This window comes from Macaca fascicularis, chromosome 7 (genome assembly GCF_037993035.2).
Source record: "Macaca fascicularis isolate 582-1 chromosome 7, T2T-MFA8v1.1".
NCBI classification, from domain to species: Eukaryota; Metazoa; Chordata; class Mammalia; order Primates; family Cercopithecidae; genus Macaca; species Macaca fascicularis.
Genome location: NC_088381.1, coordinates 100,865,001 through 100,886,377, shown reverse-complemented (window position 1 = coordinate 100,886,377; position 21,377 = coordinate 100,865,001). Strand labels below are relative to the sequence as shown.

Sequence of the window (21,377 nt, the reverse complement as noted above, 5' to 3'; positions counted from 1 at the left end):
TGTTTTTCCTTATCAACCTTTGTTTATTACAAATTTGTCTGATCATAAGAAATAAAGACCCTTGTTCAGGTTTTGTGAGAGGGCTGAGGGAAAGGTCAAGATAGAAATACAAGATGGGTTTTTTTCCTTAATACTATTTCAAGCCTGGTGATAAATAATGATGGAAAATGCAAAAATACATATTATTTACAAAAATTGTATTATTATTTCAGTGGGTGAGAATTTTAAAGGCCAATTCTAATTGTTATAAAAACAGACACATAGAATTGAGAATGATCTAAAAACTGTTTAATTTTTAAATATAATCCAATCTCCAATCCTACCAATGAACAAAATATCAAACTACAACTTAAAAAGTTAGAAGTTAAACTACATATTCTTATGGACTCAGAAAATACAGTTTACTGAAGATTTACTAAATTCTAACATTATTTATGAAAATTCATTATATGACTATCTCCCTAAACAAATATTTTAAAGAAGTTAAGTTACGATTTTAAGTTCTCTCTCTTTTGCCAGCTCAACGGCCTAATGCAAAGCATACAGCAGGCAGTTTTCTAAGTATTTCTGTTGACTAATAGGAGCTGCTATAAAATGTGTTCCAGCAACTTGCAGATAACTGCTAGCCAGGCCAACAACACTGCTAATCTCAAGAGAATCAAGTACTAGTTATGCTTTGGTAATATCAGCTTTATGAGTTAAGATAAGAGAGAAAAGGCAGCACATGTAGGAGTTACCTTACAAACAAACATCATGAAGAACTTTAATGGTACAACAATAGATGCGAAATGAAAAATAAAATATAAATTGCCAAAAAACTGAAATGTTTTTAAATGATGCAAGCTAAGATACTTAACGCATTGCTAATGATAGAATCAGCTTACATTTCAGGATACTCATGCTCATATTATTTAAAGTCACCTAACACGACAAAAAATACAGGGGGACCCTAAGAAAATCCTGTTAACAGAGATATTTTTCAGAAATCAAACATTATTTGCAACAATAAGTATAGTAAGTGTGAACCTCACTTGTAAGACCTTAAATTGTTTATGTCAGAATTCCTACACTGGGTTGATGCTGAGATCCTGGTGTTATAATAATCAACATACCCTTCTGATTTAAAAGACAAAAATCTACTTTCTATGCAATGGAACACCTTTCAAGAATAGCTTATATACCAAAGCAGAAAATAAAGTACAGTATTTCAATTACAAGTTCTAAGGAAATGATGACTAAAATAGGATTTCCTTTTCTTCCTCTGTATCATCTAATGGAGGTACAAATCAGGTTAATAAGAGTGTGAATCTTGTAGTTAATAATGAACAGTTCAGAAAAATTTTATGAAACACCTCTTCTCAATGTGGTAGCTATCAGAAAGTGCATACTAATCACAGAAGTTGGTTCTGCTTTTAGCAAACACATTTACATAGCTATTCTCATGTAGGGACTTATCTTTAAGAAAGAATGTGTTGGCTGAGCGCAGTGGCTCACTCCTGTAATCCTAGCACATTGGGAGGCAAAGGTGGTCGGATCACCTGAGATAGGGAGTTCGACATCAGCCTGACCAACATGGTGAAACTCCGTCTCTACTAAAAATACAAAACTTAGCCGGGCATGGTGGCACGCACCTGTAATCCCAGCTACTCAAGAGGCTGAGGCAGAAGAATCGCTCAAAGCTGGGAGGCAGAGGTTGTAGTGAGCCGAGATCATGCCACTGCCCTCCAGCCTGGGCGACAGAGCAAGACTCCGTCTCAAAAAAAGAAAGAAAGAATGTGTTATTCCTGCACCATCACCCACAACATGCATGTGTCATGTTTGATTGGCACCTTAATGCACAGGCAGCATTCACTAACAAATACAAAGTTGAAGGTCATCTATTTGATGATCACTAGCTTATGTTATGTATATGTATCCTACAACATTAACATGTATTTGTTTCCTATAGAGTAGGATATGAGTTAAATGTTGGCCATTTCTTATAATAATCCATCTGCAGAAACATTTCTGGCTGCCTATTCAAGCCCAACAATGTTCACTATCTCATAAGTTCTTCTTGGTGCTCTACCAATAAATATAATTTTTAAAAGTATTTCCAGATTGAATCCTGTTGAAGCATGTAGGTAATTACATAAACCACAGCCAGCATACTGGGACTAGAACAGTGGTCCTCAAACTTTCCAGTCAGCAAATCACTTTCATGAGTCAGGAGATGACATGATGCCTCTACCCCACCCCACGTTCATACAATAGCCCTTAAAAATAAAACATGAAACAATCTATGCCTGTGCTGATAGAAAATTTATATAGTCTCCTCACTTCATGATTATCATAAAAGCCTGTAAGCTGGCCGCTCTCTCTCATCCACTCCATGCAAACACAGAGGTTACAAAAATCCCAGACATTCCATTATTCTTTGGCCCAAATACTTCAGTATATTGAAACTAAACAAAATGTCAAAGTCAAATTCCTCTCTTCTTCTTCAAGACTCCATATGCCTAATCCCTTTCTAGTTATCCTGAATAGAAATTCTTGTTTCCATCTTTTGTTTGTCATGTACAGACGTGGCCTGGTCATTACCTTGTTCATTCATGGGCCAGCTTTGAGTTCCAACTTTCCAAGAAGAGACCCTCAAATCTCCACAGCCACAAAGAAGTTTGCTCTCTGGACTTGCAAAGAACTGAAAAACTTAGGCACTTCTTAAGGCACTTCACCTGTCCCATCTTGTATAAAAAGCACTGTCACCCTCTATCTCCTTGCCCTGATTTAATTTACTGTAGACTATAGAGCTCTACCTTTTTAAGTCCACATGTATCTGCATAATGTCTGCTCCCCTCAATTGAATATAAACTCTGTGCTATAGGAACTGGAACTTAGTAGGCATTCACTAAATATTTATTAAATCAATAAATTTTATGCCTCATTGCCCCACTGGTATGCAACTTCCTTGAGACTGAGGATGCCTACAGTTTCCCAAAAGGAGACGATAAATATTTCCTTGATAAATGAGTGTTTGTTCCTGAACTAAACCAAATAACTTTCAAAATGACCACATCCTCCCTCAATACATTCCATTTTCCCCAAATAAAACATGACCAATTTGCCCAGTGGTTAAAATGGAATATTAAAACCCAGCAGTGGTATCACCATCATTTATATAATGTTTGCCTAACTCATTCTATTCTGTTAGGGTACAAACATAATAAAGTAAAAACTTCTTTTTAAGTTGTGGCAATTATTGGGTAACTTTAAATATTAATATATGTATATTTTTCTTATAAATAAAATAATAAAAATATGGATCACAAGTCTACATGAAAGAACACCATGTACCAAGGTTACTGTCCCAGAGAAAGGGAGACTAGATGTTGAATTCATTACCTATAATTTCAAAGAAACCAAAGGCCTAAAAGTGCCAGATCTGCCAGACACCAGGCTCTGTGAGGTTCCCACGCAGCCCTGCCAGTTCCACCCTGACTCACAGCAGCCCCTGCTATTTCGCTTCTAAACAAAGATTTATGTCAAATTATGTTCTAGTTTTGTGGTGTGGCAAAATATCCATTCAGGGTTATGATGGGACCACCTAACACATGTTCACTTGGAAGCTAATCCAATTCAGATCCCAGGTTCCCTAGGGAAAGAGGCAAGGACAGTAGCCCATGCTGTTCCTTAACTGGCATAAGCTTTCAGTGTATTTCTATTGTAAAGAAAAATTCACCTTTGTTAAATTATATTTTCATGTTTATGTTTTTCATGTTCATATTATAGGTTGATCTAAATTTCAAAATATAATAGTGATTTCTAATACACTGCTCTGTGATAATACTAGAAAAACTGAGGTTATTTTCTAAATGAAATTTTAAATCATGTCTGTTTCCAGAGGCAGTGTGGTTCCCATAAATTAGTCTAGAATATTATTATTAAAAGAAAGAATATTGCTATTTGCCACTGTTATTTAAAAGCAAAGTTGAAATTTTAAAAAATACAGAATCTGGCCAGATGCAGTGGCTCACACCTGTAATCCCAGCACTTTGGGAGGCCGAAGCAGGTGGATCGCCTGGGGTTAGGAGTTCGAGACCAGACTGGCCAATATGGTGAAACCCCATCTCTACTAAAAATACAAAAATTAGCCAGAAGTGGTGGTGCACATCTGTAATCCCAGCTACTGGGGAGGCTGAGTCAAGAGAATCGCTTTAACCTGGGAGGCGGAGGTTGCAGTGAGCTGAGATTGCACCAATGCACTCTAGCCTGGGTGACAGAGCAAGACTCCAACTCAAAAAAAAAAAAAAAAGAAAAGAAAAAAATACACAGAATCTCTTCTTCAGAAATTTGATGGAAACATGTCATTTACAACTCTAACTAGCACGACTACTTTGTATTTTTTCATTTGAATAATTTTCCAGAATAAAATTATTATTTTTTATTTTGAGGCTGTTACCACTTTGACTAGGTTGTATAAATTTAACACTTAAGTGATACATAAAATTAAGATTCCATCCAGCACACTGGATATAGATTTTGTCACTTTTGAGGTTCGTATATGCTAAACTGTAAATGTTGCAATTATATACTGGTTCGTATATGCTAAACTGTAAATGTTGCAATTATATACTTAAAGTGTCATAAAATGCTTACCTTTTTACCCACTACTCTAGAATATGGGTAGGAAGGATGTAGATTAGCTTTGTTTTAATAATCTTAATGATTAGTTGTTTTGATGATCTTAATTATTGAACATAATTATCTGAATATTATTTCTATAGCTCAGTATGATTAAAAGTCTCAATTAGAAGATTTACTTAAAATCTTTGGCTTATGAAAACCTTTTGGAATTGCCTACTTGACTACTGAATTAAGTTTCTCCTAGAAATGCATAAGCAGCCTAATCATGTTTTATCTGTGTCTTTTTATGACCATGTAAGTGTTAATTTAGAAACATTTGAGAACAGAAAGCTGTTCTTTTCCATGCAACCTCATTTATGCCTTTTAACAAGTTCCATGTATATTATTTGATGGTTGCTCAAAAATATTAATCATGATGATAGTATTGTTCCTAATGATGATAAACCATTAACTTATCATGAGGTTCAATGAATCACTTGACAAATCAGGTATGGATCAACCTTCGGGTAAATGTGTCTTGGGGGTAAGTTGTACCCATTAGGTAGCATAGAACAAACCTAGGAAAACTGATAGAGGCTAAAATTACTTATTTTCAGTATATACTAATAAGACCAAAAATTCATCCTCAACCTGCCACACATCTCTAAGTTCCTTATTAGAAAAAGGTTTCTGAACCTGGATAAAAGGTAAAAGCACCCGGTGTTAAACACTTCAAAAAGTAATTATAAACTTGCTTTAATATATTTACATCTACATCGCACAAAGTCCCTCAAGCATTCTTTGTGCCTTACCATCTTAAATATTTTGCATTAATATTGTGCTAAACAGTCAGCATTTTGTTCACTGGAGAGTCGTAACTAGTCCAGCAGTGCATGAATACAAGCCCATGTGCAGAACAAAGAATGCAACCTCAGCTTTCAAACCAGCAGCTTGATGCTCTGACCCCTACACCATGTGCTATGATCATGAGTGATGGTGCTGTTCTGACTGTACGCTACTTTCAAATAATGATCCACAAAGTTAATCAAAAGGGCTTCCCTGTTCAATATTTACCTGTTACTCATTGACAGACGCTGTCTGCACTGCCATCTAGGACGTATAGGATGGGATCAGTAATACTGAGCTCAAACAGAACCTGAGTGCCTCACAGAAGTACCAGGCAAAATGAAAGCAGAATTAAGCTGCTCTTCAAACTACCTCTGACACTAAAGATGTCCGCATGAGTTCCACAGCAGGAATGCACTGCTCTCTCCTGGATTTGGAGGCCATATAGTTGCTGATAATAAGAGGGATGAAAAAAACAACAACTACATGAAAGAAAAAAAAAGAAGGGAGATATTAGGTAGCAAAATATAAACATGGAGGAGAAAAATAGTAATTTCCTGTATTTGGTCAAAAAAATAATATTCCCTCCTTGATGTGATCTCCTTGCTTTTATGTACTAGGAGTCATATCTATCCTGAAAATTATTTTTCTCATTTTAATACACATTCAACATTTTAAGCAAAAAAATAATAAAAAAAAATTGATCTTTTTATGTGTTAGAGATTTAAATGCTGTTTGCCAGTCTGTCAATCAAAATGTGCCCAGAAGGGTTACTGACCAGCTTCCATGTACACCTTCAAAAACAGGCAGGTAATCAGACTAATCATAATGCAATTCTCTCTGTCATTTTTTAACTATCAACGAGAGAGCAAGGCTTACTATGAGACCTTATTATTCACATTCATTAACCAGGCAACTTGACAGGTTTTGAACATGGGTAGTTACAGGGGGGAGAAGTCACTCTGAATGTTAAATCCTCTTTCAACTATCTTTTCCAGAGCACTACCTTTTTAGAGTTAGTATTTGAGTACTTAGTATGCACTTCCAGGTGAAGCACTTTTCGAAGCATTTTATGTGTATTAGTTCATTTAATCCCTATGGAAAATCCTAAGAGAAAATCCTATGAGATACTATCATCAGCATTTCACAAATGAGAAAGGTGAGAAACAGGGAGCTTAAGTAACTTGTTCAAAATCACCCAGCAAATAAGTAATGGAACTAGGGTTTGACTACATCAGTCTCCATCATAGCCTGCATACTTACCCACTACACTGACATTCTCCTATTGCATTCCACACTGCTCAGATGCAAGGCAATCATTGGCCTTTAACGAGAACCTTTTTAAAAGTTTGTGGACTGAATAAATGAATAAATATCTCTAAGGAACTTGCAATGTTATTGAGAAGATATTATCCATACATACACAGAGCCTCTTACCATTTAACTTTTATAAGTTTTTGTCATGCTTCATCTCTAAGTTTACGAGTGAAAGGTACTTATTTGCATACATGTGATTGAGTGCCACCACATGCAATACAAAGTCAATGATACATTAGTATTTAATCTTGGATTCAGTATTGACTTCTCTCTCTTCTTTATCCACTTCGTCTTGGTACAAATCACACCTTGATTATGCTGATAGCCTCTGAGCTAAGTCCCCTGCTTCCACCCTCAGCCCCCTGAAGCATATGCTCAGCCAGTAACTACACTGATACTAAAATCAGTTAGGTCTCATTTCTCCTCAATTATAATCCTCCCAAGACTGTTTTGAGTGGAACGAAAGCCGAAGTCCTTCCCTAACCTGCCAGCATCATCCCGTGTGCTGTAACCTCCCTGACCTGTCTCCTGCTACTGTCCTCCTTGCTCATTCAGCCCCCACCACACTGGCCTCCCGGGGGTGCTCTGAACACATTAGGAACTTCAGCACCTTTGTAATGGTTGTTCATTCTACCTGGAATATTTTCCCCTGGCTATGTGAATGCCTAACTCCCTCACTTCCTTACAATTGCTCAAATGTCATCTTTCTTTTAATGGTTATCATCTATTATAACCACAATGACTCACTTCTACCCCAGCACTCCTAATTCCTTCTTAACCTTCTGTATTTTTGTTCCACAGCACTGACTGCCATGTAACAGACTATATGATTTCCTTCATTTTTAACATCTGCTGTTTACTGCCTGTTTCTAATGCCATCCAACTTTGAGAACAAAGATTATGGCCTCTGTCCACTGATATATACCAATCAATAGTTCCTGGTTATAGAAGGTACTCAATTAATATGTTAAGAGAAGAGAGAAACCACTGTGGATAAAACAAGGTTAGAAAGACTTTACAAAGGAGCAAGCAAAGGCAGGGACTTAGCACATGTGTTGTGCCTAAGAAGAAGGAACGGACATGTTTCACGGACAGAGCACAGAACTTGCGCTGAGAAATGTCTGGTGTTATGGGGAGGCTGAAAGGCAGAATGGAGCTACACTGGTAAGTTTTAAACACTAAGCTAAGATTACAGACAGCATGAAGTGAGATGGAGCAGTCAGTGATTTTGAGCAGAAAAATATGTTAGAAACAGTATTTCAATCTGGTAACTATTTATGAAGCAGCCCAGAAAGGAAAATCTTTGCATTCTCTAGCATGGTGCTTTGCATAGAGCAGGACTCAAGTATTTATTTGAACCAAACTAAGTAAGATAGGAGATAAGAACACTAGTTAGGAGATTGCAACAATCTAGGCATGAAGTAATAGCGTGGATTAAGGGGATATGAAAAGAAGGGGAGTTTTAAAAGAAAATATGCTACTAAAAGAATATTTGAGACAAGAGAGGCAGAATAAAAGATGTCAAGAATGAGACTGAATTACTATATAAATGAAGATAAAGCAAAAGAAGTGCAAGGTAGGAGAGGATCTTTCTGGGGAAGACACCAAGTTCTATTTTGGAGGAATGGTGGCAGTCCTGGAGAAGGCCCTAAACTGGGAGATGAGAGAGGTCTTAATCTGCGGGCCAGCCATGTTACACTCGAGTTGTGTGAAATATTTCAAATCACTTAACCTCTGTAATACAGGGGCTTGTTTTTGTTTTTCTCCATGTAAAACAGAGACAAAATACAGTTCACTAGGTTGCTTTGAGGATGAACTGGGAATGCTCATGAGAAGTGCTTGCAAACTTGTTGGTCATTACATGTAGAGACTGTTGTGAGGTGAAACAATGCAAAGGTCAAGTAGTTTGAAAATAGAAAACTAGAGTTTGGAAAGAGGGCTTAAGATTAAAAGTTGACATTCACCCATTTCTATGTGATAACCACAGTGTAAGGACAGATGAAATCCCCAAGGGGGAGAACTAATTGCCTCATGCTGGACAGTACACAGCTTTACACTCAAAGGACACTGGTTGTATGTTCTTTAAATGACTGATGTTCAAATATGGCAAACCTTGATTTTCTATGGCATGGCTTCAAGTTCCTTAGGGTCTTTTTCTTTTGCAGAAATAGATTTCAACAGATCATCCTCAAATAGAGGATGGATGTTTTTCTAAGGTAAAGTGTCATCCTGCTCCAAGGGACCCTGTCATCCAGTTGAAAAGGGATGAACTGCTGGGCCACACAGACCGGAGAGGGTCTCCAATAGTTAGTTACCAGATTGCACCTCATTAGCTGTGTGAACTGAGCAATGTGCCTGACCTCTCTGAGCTCCCACTGTCTTGAGTGCAAACTCAGAATAATATTGTCTATTTCAAACATGGCTGCTCGGGTCAATTACAATAATGCTTGAAGACCACAGCACCCCATATTTGGAGCATGTTCTTTCCTTTTCTCCGGATTTCAGCCTTATCAATGAATGCAGCCTATGCAGTCTATGCGTTACTGCATATCGAAAACCAGCCAACACAGAAGTAGGAATGGGGCCCCTGAAAGGTAACTTCACCGTCAAGAGTTAATGCTTCCATTGTCCCAAAAGGATCAACCTAGCCTCACAATGAAAGGCCTTGGCATCAATGAATGTTTCCTTTTGAAGGCAGAATAAATGTGGCTATAGTCATTCTCCTGTCTCTATTTCAGAGCCTCGCATTCTCAGGACACTCCGTACCACAGCAAACACTCATGTCCTGCAAATTTCTCCTGAACAGACCCAATGAAGGTATTTGTGGCACAAGGGAACCAAACTTGCCACCAGGCCCGTGTAAAAATATACTTTACTTAAAATCTGCTGGCCCATAATTTTAGTTTTCTAGTCTTCTCTTCCCTGAGGCATTTCCCAAGTACCATGATAAATTAAAAAATAAAAAACACAACACTCTTTATTCCTATCAGCATCATATAAATTGTTACTACCTCTGGGCAAGCAGCATTCAGAAAAGAGGGTAAACAATCTTGCTATCAGATGCATGTATTGATCATGAATTTTACAAGAGCTCAGGAATACCCTTGACCTTCCATCCTCATCTCCGCTGGATGTTTCAACAAACCTCTCCTTTTAAAAGGGTGGTGCCATGAATACCATTGTTTTCACTGATAGCTATTCAATACTTAGGACACCTGATGAATTTCTCTAGGGGATGAGAAGTGGAGCTGCTGCTTCTCATTTTCTGCTTGCAAGCCGTCAGGCAGTTAGGGAGTCCCTGGAAAAGCATGCTGCTTCCCCTGGAAGTGAGCAAGGATTCCCCTGCAATTACTGTAAAATGCGTTCTTCACCAAGACATCCAGATGGTGCCTCAAGCACACAAGACAGAATGCTTTGTGCCTGACCAAGCCATGCTCATTCAATTTTACTCCTAAAACAGTTTTTCAAGTGGAGTTGAAGAAAGGAAGCAAAGAGAAGAATCATCAAAAAGACTGTATACCTTCCAGTGTCAAGGCCAAGGCATGCAGTTGGCTGTGATTCACTGTAAGCACCCCTGACAGGCAATAGTCAGGAAAATGATACTGTTATGAAGCTTATGATGGTTGAAATGCAAGTAATGAGAATTGCTAGTAAGAGAAATAGGCCTCTTCTCATTAGTAACACATGAGAACAAGCAAAGAGCAAGGCCCAGAGATCCTTTATAACTGGGTTGAGGGAGGGACAGGGAAATTAGGATTTAAATAAGATGTGGTGATAGTCTGTTTAACCACATAAATCCCAAGCATCCAATTCCAAAGAATTCTTAAACTGATATATGAATCACAAGGTCTCAAATTTGCCAGTGAAAGAATAACCCAACAATGCTTTTGTTACATGCTGGTCACTGAACCAACGTCCTCGAAGCACCCAGCCCTCTCTCTGCTTTAAGAACTAGACCTAAACATCTCAATGCTAAACACAGTAAATAAAATTATTTTTAAGCAACCTAGAGGATAACGCAGCAGACATAACATGTGACAGGATGAGTTTGGAAAGTAACCAGAAAACTCCATCTAATTGCTTAACTTTTCATACATGGACGTATCTGACCTAAAAAAGCCATATGTTTCTTTAAGCCAACATACCCTTCTCACCACACCCTTCTCACCACTAGCTTCATCCTATAACTGCAAAACTATTTCCACATTTAAATGTGTACTATGTCTAGATAAAAATAAATATTAAGGTGGTAAGCAAAGATTTATCTGCTGAAAATCCTATCACTAATGAGTACATCACTAGTTGAGGCTTGAATTTAAATTCAAACAAATTCTTTTGAAAACAAAAACAAGTCCTAAAAATCCTGAATTTCAATACAAACTACACTAGGAAAAATGTAAGTGTCACATCAAAAAGGAAATCTCTGTGGAACAGTTTCTCTATGGAAACTGACCATGTAGCTTCCAGCTTCCCCAAACAAGCTGCTCATATACAAATTAGAACACCTGGTCCCAGACATTTCCCAGCCAAGTCAGGTGTGGATGGATTCACAAGAAAATACCTATATACATGGATATACGTCTATAAAAAGTGTTACTCATAGAAACACACACCATTGTATAGAAGACTACAAAGACGGCCACCAAACTGTTAACAGTGGTGATCTGTGGGTAGGACAATTACAAAAACATTGATATTCTTTCTTTATGCTTACCTGTGTTTTCTAAATGTTCCAGAATGAAAATGTATTGCATCTCTATTCAAAAAGAGCTTTTGCAAGGGAAGAGGATAAACGTCATGAGTCCTAATCTAGGACTACTCCCCCTCCCCGCCCACCATTCACCAACCCAGAGCCATAACATTGGGCCTGGTGAAAGAAATTCCAAGAATATTCCCTCAACACAAGTTGAAGGCCCACCAAAGCCTGCTCTGTGAGCTCCAAGATAACACAAATCCAAGGCCATTTACAGAGCAGAGGACAGGGAATTCCCTAAATCAACAGAAGAACACATGGAAATAAAAGTTATGAGTAGGGTGAAGTGGAAACCATAATTTCATTCCTTTGTTGCTGGCAGGATGATTAAGGGAGGTATATTTATTGTTTATCTTCTCATTAAAAGAGTTGTCTTGCTGCATATTTTTCTTATTGTAAAGATACTGCTTATATACTTTTTAAATAATACAGATCATAATACTGTAAGTGGTTTTTTGACAATATGTATTTTTCATAAGGAAAATTCTATTTTTTAAATTTCCTAAAATTATAAAATTTTCTCAGGTATGAAATTAATTTCTTTTAATAGATATTCTCAATAGTCACTAAAATTCACAATGATCTCCTTTAATGCAATACTATTCTTTGATGTGACAATGGAACTTCTCATTTATATTATATAAAGCATAGTAATAAACAACAAGTATAACACACAATTCAGAGTGTGTTCCTTTTGGAACTTTAAGTTCTTCAACATCTCCATAGTCATAATGACTTTTCCTGCTGGTGGTTGAATGCTTATTATTTCCATTTTGCAGATAATAGCTCTATGAGGTTAACAGTTCTATAGTAAGTTAGATGAGCACCAAGGTAGTACTCATTTAGTATATGTTTACTATATGCCAAGCACCATGATTAGTGTTTTCATGGTTTAGACCTTAGGTTCCGTCGTCAGATAGCCTGAAGTCTAATGCAGAGGTCAGCAAACTTCTATAAATGGCCAGATTGTAAATATTTGCAGCTTTGTGGGCCATATGGTCTCTGTCACTACTACTCAACTATGCCCTTGTAGTAGGAATGGAATCACAGACAATACCTAAATGAATAGATACGGATATTTTCCAATAAAATTTTATTTATGAAAATGGAGGGGGATGGGGTAGATTTGGCTCATGGGCCCTAATTCAGTGATACTAATCCTAATTCCACCACAAATGAATGGGCATGGCCTTGTTCCAATAAAACTTTACAAAAACTCGGGGGTTGGGGGTAGATTTGGCTAGTGGGTCATAATTAGGTGATACTAATCTTAATTCCACCACATCCTGCCTTCTTAACCTTGAGTTACTTCTGTCAGCTCTGAAAGCTTCTGTAACCTTATCTGTAAAATGTGGTAATAATCATACCTAAGGCATAAGTTTATTGTAAGGATTTTTTTTAATGTATGTTAAGCCATTAGCCCAGTGCCTGACATTGGCATCTGGTAACAGATCAGTAATGTTAATTATTATCACCATCCTAATCATCACATTCATCCTCAAAACAACCTCTGAGGTATTGTTTTGCCCCTACTTTTAGAGATAAGCAAACAGAAGCTTAAAGTTAAGCAACTTAGTCGCTGTCCCACATATAACAGATAATTGTGGGGCTAGGATCAAAGCCAGATCCATTTCCAGGAGATTTAACCACCGCTAGCAATGACTAAACACTACTGCATGGACTTAATCGTTTAAAATAGCTTGCTCGTCGTGAAAGAACAAAGCATAATTATTCCACTCTAATGCATAAACTAAGTCCAAAGATTTACTGAAGACACATTTATAAACTCAATACACAGAACAAGCTGTTCATAAGGTAAGGAGAATTTACTAAAACCATAGTTGATGTATAAGTTTGCTGCAGTACTTTTAAAGTCTGGACACAAGCACATTAGTATCACTGACTTTCTGAAACCACCTGTTAGCGATTTTTGAACGCCGCTGTTCAACAGCATGCCTACAAAAGGCTCATTGTGGCGCTACACCTCTCACCTTGACCTTTACTTTCGTTCTCAAGTTTCTAGAGGTCACATACATACTGCAGGTGTGTCACACACCAAGTATTTTTAAAAATCTAGGTAGTCACTTCGCTCATAATGAAAATATACACTCCGGTGGAGCCAATTAATATTCTTTCATTCTAAATCATGCTGCCTGTGCCTATCCATTTTTACTCTCTGGCATACGTTTATCTTGAATTACAAATGGTCTATGAGGAGAAAGGCAGACGTGGGCACCTCAAGCCAGGAAAAGCAATGAGTTTGCACACAGATCCTGAACCAGATTTCACACTGGGAGAGTCCTTCAAGATATTTATCGATAAAAAACAACTTTAAACTAATAAACAGCACAATTTCACATTCCTTCTTGCAAAACAAGTTAAAAGTGTTGTGAAACAAAGAGAAGAAGAGGAAGCTGTGGGACACTGCCATAGCAGCCTCGGGCCTAATCCACCTCCAGGGTAATTCTTCTTGAAGATGCAGTCTCTGTCACACTCCTGAAAACTCCTGTGAGGGATCTCGCAGGATGGCAGTCCTCCGGGATCTGAGGCCTCTGCTCTCCCTTCCTCTCCGCCTCACCTCCTGTCACCGTTCCCCAGCCCTCCACTTCTGCCTGTGCCCTTTGCAATTTGCCACACCAGAAATGCCTTTTAGCCCAAACCACTGCCTCAGGTTCCCTTCCAAGCTCAGATAGCTTCTCCTCCACCATGAAGACATTGGGCTCCCTGCACTATTAAAAATGGCCCCTCCGTGGTGCTGCTTCCATAGTTGACACTTATTTCTCTTGAGGCACCTCTCAGGCAGAATGCCAATTACTTATTGATATCTCAGTCTTCTAGGCTTCTAGAAAGCAGAGGTTTTCTTAGTCACCTCTGAATAACTCAGTTACTGTAGAACAGTTCATGTAGAAAAGCACCTGATCTGTGGGTGATGATTAAAATATATTTGTTAAATGAATGAATAAATTCGCTCACTTCTAGGCTAGTCTAGAATAAGCCCTAAGTAATACACTTTCATGCCATCCACATTGCCAACATATGCTACTTCAAGTCATTTTTAGGCAAAAGCATTGGTGTGATGCTAAAATCACCTGGGAGAAACCACCAGAAACCATGCTGAGGTCTGAAAGGCATGATGTGGAAATTAGAATTCATTTGGATATTGAAAGGCTTGAAGCAGTTCTTGCTACGAAGTCCAATGTCTGTTTAACATGTTTAACATTCGAGCTCTTTATGAAGTTCATTTTATATTTCTAACTCTTTTCTCAATTCTTTGTTATGTACTGATCCTAACACAACTGGCATAAGTTGTTCTATTGTGGGGGTGAGGGGAAGATGACTGTATAATAGCAATCAGTCAATCAGATTAAACAACCAGCAAAAGAATTCACTCCTGCTGCTGGAGCCTCCGTGACCTTTCCCTTTCCTTCAGCACAGGTGACCATCTTCCCCCCAGCAGAATCCCTGACAAGGCGCCTGTCTTGTTCGCCTTAATTGGGATAACACGTGAAAGTGGTTAGCACTCTGTCTTGTACAAGAGAGCTGATAAAGACTGGCGCGTTCCCTCCTTCTTCACTCATTCTCCTCCTCTCTTCCCTGGAACTTGTTAATTCCTTCCCTCTTTTGGGTGCGAATCCAAATCCATGTTTCTTGGCCAAGGCCAGTCTTAACACTGTATACTGAATAGAGCACCCACATTCTGGATTTGTATTTTCAGGGAAGAAAGAAACTTTCCTCTAGCCCCAAATGAATGTATCCAAGCCCTGTCACGGTGTCTGAAATTATTCTACAGGAAAAAACTACCCATTTTCTTGAATTCGTTCACCTGGAGTTGCTTATGAAAAGGCAAATTGTCCTGAGAACAGTAACACCATCAGTTAACAACACCTGATCTGCAATGAAGGCTACAGACAATCACGACTCTGTGCCGATGAGGCACCGGTTTGAAACACTAACCAGGTATCCAGGTGGGATGAATTTCACAAAGGAGTAAAAAGGGCTTAGAAAATGATGGGATTCCAAAGGATGGAAAAGACAACTAAACAAAGACAAACTTTACAATTTTGCCAATTGCCTCTTTTGCTTTCAATGACAACTGTCTAAATCCACTGCAAACACCTTCTCAATCAGGGTTTCTCAATCTTGGTTACACCTGGAGTCTAGGAATCCTGGATTAAACCCCGTTGTATAAAATAGGTACTGCCAGGCCTATAACAATGGCAAAGCACGTGCTCAATAAACGTTAGTAATTGAAGCTGCCATCTCAGACTCACTCCATCTTTTCTAAATACTGGTGAACGGATTGTTCTTGGCTTTAAGGACATCCCGCTCTTCCTCAAATCCCTCTATGATAGTGTCCAACTATATGGCTGAATTGCAATGTAAGTTTTGAAGCTACAAACACCTAGCTCGGCTGAGTCTTTCCTACTTATCTTTCCTCACTATCTCATAGTCTTCTTAACACAGGTGATTTCCTTTGAACTTACTACTACTATTCCATCTCATGTCTATGAATATTTTATTTCCTCTGACTTACCAAATATTTTCTTTCAAGTTCAGGCCAGGAATCCAGTACTGTTAGAGGCTGAGGTGGGAGAATGGCTTGAGCCCAGGAATTCGAGACCAGCCTGGGTAACATAGTAAGACCTTGTCCTCTACTAAAAACAAAACAAAACAAAAAGCCAGACATGGGGGCATGCACCTGTAGTCTTAGCTACTTGGGAGCTTGAGCCCAGGAGTTCAAGGCTGCAGTGAGCTATGATTGCACCACCACCTAGGCAGCAGAGCAAGACCCTGTCTCTAAATAAAAAACAATAAACATAAAGTTCAAAGTTATAGTTATTACGGAGGGGGTGTCTTTTCTCCTACTTTAAACTATCTATGCTACTTTTACTTTTGTATTTGAAAATATTGTTACAAGATTGACAACTGTTTTAATTTGAAAAGAACTTTCACATCTTCCAATGAAATCCACCACTTTACAGATGTGTTTGCTAAAACACAGGGGCATTATTGTAAACTATAAAAGACCGTTGAAAAGGAGAGGAGGGGTCTGAGACCCAAAATTGGTAATACTTAGCAAGATAACTGCCTAACTTAAAATGATACAATTTGTAAAATATTTACAATATGATGTGTATCTTTTGAAACACTATATACCTATCCTTTACCAAAAAACCTGATCTCACCAATTAAACTTGGAATTTTAAATTGAAAGTATAATAAGCATTTAATAGAAGTTAAAGTAACTATTACTATTATTTGGAACTAATTATAGACCTTTTAAAATAATTAATCACAGGTTTTATATCCCTGCTTGTTTTAAACTTTCATTATTGAAACAATTGTCTAATCATTTAAATAATTACCAATAAAATCTAAATGCAACATGGAAAATAATGTTTTTAAAAATGTAATTCACCATAATTATAAAACCACAGAATTATATTTGGAACAAATATAAGCAATGGCATGCTAGGACATGTTTAACAATCACTTGGGGCTTAGAGAGCACCAGAATTGCAATATTTTCCAATTTCCATGGTGCAAATACTTTCTGCAACTTCAGGTTACTAACGTGAGGCCAGAAATAACAAAGTGAGAAAGAGGTGCATACAATTGACTCTCACAAACCCATCCAAGTTGGCTCCAGCACATTCCTGAATATGAGAGACCAAACAGCGTAGCCTCTTCATTCCTGAACGCTTTTCATAAGACTGACCATTTCTTTCTTTATAATCCAGTGTACCCTGAACACAAAGTGACACCACCTATACATTATTCTGTTTATACATTTACCTACTCAACTCTATTACAGTGGCTTCCATTCTTTTTGGATATGAAACACAGTACAAACACATATTACCTCATGATCTACCCAGTAAACACACGCATGCAGTTATATGTACACATACACAAATATGAAACTACAAAGGGAGCCTCACAAAATAAGACACATTCTTACTAAAATGCAATACAATAAAATTGTCTGTTCTCTTCCATTTCATTTTTAAAATTAGGATCTTGATCCACTAAATTGGACACATCTCCGGCTGTTTGAATAGTAACCAAGAGTTAGAAAAACGGTGCTGTAATAGACTATAAGCTCATTGAAGATAGGATGATATGTCATTTGTCTGTATCTATTCCTATATCTACTGGTAATTATTGAGGCCCAAGGAGGTTAAGTAACTTGCCCAAAGATGCACCTGCTTTCATAGATAACAATCCCTCCAGGCAAGTGATAATTCACATCACAGAATCAGGATATTTATGGTTTGACACTAAAAGCTAGAGGATCTTCCAAAACAGCTACCCCTTCACCAGAAATTGATGTAGAAGTGTTTTTAAATTGTACTGACTCCATCATTGATAAAAGTGTAGCCCTTTACTCACTGCAGCCCTGTGACCCTGACTGTTTGCCTACATCTCCCTACTCTTGATAATAGTCACCCAACAAGAGTGTGGAAAAACCACCCATGTTTTTTACAATACTATCCATGGTTTTTTTCACAATACATTTCAATCTTCTAGGGAAAGTAGCTATATAAATGCTGATGAATAATAAATCTATAGAATAAACATACTCTCTATATAATATATATTAACACCAGCTTTCTAATAAACAGAAGCCAAAAACTTAATTGGAGAAAATTGGAAAATAAAATCGGAATCCCTGGCCTTTTCTCTTCAGTGTGCTTGTGTACCACATGCTTTTTTATAGGTGCTATTAAATGTACACTATAGTTTCAAGACAATTCAGATAAGCATCTTCACTAAAATACACAACACCATTAATCATCTCAGTGACAGTGCTCCAATTTAACATCTTGGGGATTTCCTCCCCTTCTTCATCATTTATTTGCCAATATTTCCTTGTTATGAATATCCCCCTAGTGACTTTCCCTGGCAGTCACAGCTGTGCTGCCTACTGTGTCTACCTTGACTACAAATAACACCTATTCTTTAAAAAGCAAGCCCTTGAGATGATTCCTACAGCTAGAAGGGAAGCCTTACTATGCGTCAAATTCCTGGTGGCCCCATCCGGGCTCCTCATTGACAAATCTCAGCCTCTAAGCCAATAGTAATTTCAGATACATGAAACTGGCTTAATTATAAATAAACAACAGTTGATTGTTGATCTGCACTTATCTGAATGGTCAGCAATCAAATGCTGCTTTAATACGTCTCTAAACGACCCCCTTCTTATACGACAAAAGGATTCTTCAACGTATACAACAAAGCCACAAAAATCACTAACAAATTACAGAAACCTGGCCACCAAGAGCCACAACAAACGACTCACAGATAACAAAGAATTTTTTTAATGATAATCAGTAACAATTCTGCATTATAATTATACCTGTTCTGAAAAAAATAGTAACACTATCTAGACAGTGAAATATCAAGAAATAAAGCCAGAGATAACTACATATATATAGTAAAGATACAGTGATACAGTCACCTAAACCATGCCAGGTAGGGAACAGTCCCAGCTCCATCCAGTATCCGCTTTGTGTCTATTTCAGAGAGCAGCCTTCACAACCACCAGAATTTCTGATCTTTTTAAAAATGGAAACCATGAAACAAAGTGCTCTACAACCAGTTGGAGGAGTAAATGAAAGAAGGACTCACCAGCTTGCATTCAGAAACGATTTTTAAGGAAAAAAATGGTACTGTTGTTCAATAGTCACACTACTACAAAAGAAGAGTATGAAGACAAAAACACAACAAAGCATATTTACAAAGTATATCCAGAAAAAATAATGCCTTCAGTGGAATTATGTTTACATTACTCTACATTTTCTATAGGAGAATTTAATTAAAGGTTAATGTTGCTTCAATCAATATTCCATAACTTTTCTGGAAAGCATAAATTTCATCTTTTTTAGGAAGATTCCAATTGGATTACTGTTTCTGACAAAAACTTTCTTCACAGCAAAAGCAATACAAGTCCAACTATGATATATAAAAATGCCATTTCCTCCCAGAGCAGAGTGTTTACTTCAGTGATAGTAACAACACCTCGTTACCCAAAGTGCAGATTCTGTTAAGTAATGGACAAAGCAAATGGCAGCAAAGACAGAGAACTCCACTTCAATTTAACTGTCCTGTAAGGTACATAGTAATTAGCTGCAAAGCTCTGAAATCTTAGCTAGCATGTTAAGTCTGCTACATGACAGTATAATTTGACTTCTTAAAGGATTATGCAAATTACAACTCATCATTCCATTACAGGATTGAAAAAAAGTGACAGCTAATTTATACATAACACACCTTTCAAATCCCTAAGATGCGTAGCACCTGTGCAATGTATTTTGCCGAGATTTTCTTGCATATAAGTACTTGTTTATTGCAATATAAAGAAGCTTACCTAAGAGCTTTAATGCAGTTGTTTAAAAAAACTTTTAGACCACAATTTCAAAAAAAATAAACATTTTTTTTTTCTGTGTTGATATCAGAGGCAAATTGTTTTGGTTGTTTTTGTTTGGTTTGGTTTGTTGTTGTTGTATTTTTTCTCTCCCCCACTAAATTAGATAAAAAGAAGGTTTCAACACAAGGATATTTTTGAATAGCTGGCAACCACAAGCACTGATGTACGAGCCAGAAGGAAGACTCACAAAGATTTCAACATACTTCTGGTAGGTAGATTCACAGTAGATTCCGTCATATCTGTAGATTTTCCTACATTCTGATTGGTTGGGCAGAGGATGCTGGGCAGTTATTCTGTAGAGGCATCAAAAACAGATAGACATGACTAGAGATTCTCTACAGTCAACTGGAATGCAGGATAACAAGTATGTTGAAATTCAATATATTTTGCTTTTTACGCTTTTGAGCTCTACACACAATTGCAATTTTAGAACATTAACTTCCACTTTTAGAAAACTGCAGAGAAAAGCAACTTTTTCAGTTCTTCATCAGGACAGTTTTTTTTTTGTTTTTGTTTTTGTTTTAATTTCAGAGTCATAAAAGTGGAAGAAAAGAGACATAGGTCTAAACCTTAACTCACTCTTCAATTCCCACGATTATATTCTACAGGAAATGTTAAAAACAAATGTCATTAGTGTTTTTGTTATAGGATTGTCATTAGTTCAATCATGCATTACTATTGTAGGCAACCGTAAATTAGCTATAAAACTTTGGTCGAGTTAATATATTTTTCAGCTCTATTCAATTTATATAGAGTTTGCTATGGACTTATAAAGGGATGTGATACACCTTACAGAACTGAACCCAATTAGGGATGAAAACACAAGCAAGGCCGTCGGGAACACGGGTTAGATGTTAACAGGCACCTGAGATGAGCTGATTACAGTGACTCCAGGTTTCTTGGCAGTTAAGGCAAAAAGGGGAAAAGCTTACACAATTTTCATCTGTATTACTTAAGCATATAAATTCATCTGAGACTCCCTGCATTATATAGACATAAAAATGCTGAGATGTGTTTTCTGACCATTTCCTTCTATTGAAAACTCCTTCATTTAGGGGAAAAAAGTATTTAAAGAATCTATCATGTCATAATTTAGAGGAAAGTAATGTCATTTATCAATACACAGTATCAGTAAGAGTACCAATCCTTTCACTCTATTACCAGAGTATTAGAGAAAAGGTATAATGTCTAATCCTTAAGCCAGTAGATACTTAATATCTTCTTAATTATTAATTAAAACATGTGATGGATCATGCTACTTTATAAAAACTCAGATAAGGCCAGGCGCGGTGGCTCATGCCTGTAATCCCAGCACTTTGGGAGGCCGAGGCAGGTAGATCACAAAGTCAGGAGATAGAGACCATCCTGGCTAACACGGTGAAACCCTGTCTCTACTAAAAATACAAAAAATTAGCCAGGTGTGGTGGT

The 21,377-nt window shown here is 37.4% G+C and overlaps 1 protein-coding gene across 15 annotated transcripts in view; it reads right to left on the bottom strand.

Annotated features, from left to right (window-relative positions):
• Positions 1-21,377, bottom strand: part of NPAS3 (neuronal PAS domain protein 3) — an 878,459-nt gene that overhangs the window by 737,091 nt on the left and 119,991 nt on the right. For 8 of the 15 annotated variants that reach the window (XM_015453693.4, XM_045397514.3, XM_045397513.3 and 5 more), the window contains exon 2: positions 20,153-20,242. The exons of the other annotated variants lie outside the window; for them this stretch is intronic. In XM_015453693.4, the coding sequence (XP_015309179.2) occupies positions 20,153-20,242 (90 nt within the window). The remainder of the gene's footprint in view (positions 1-20,152; positions 20,243-21,377) is intronic. 15 annotated transcript variants of the gene reach the window in all.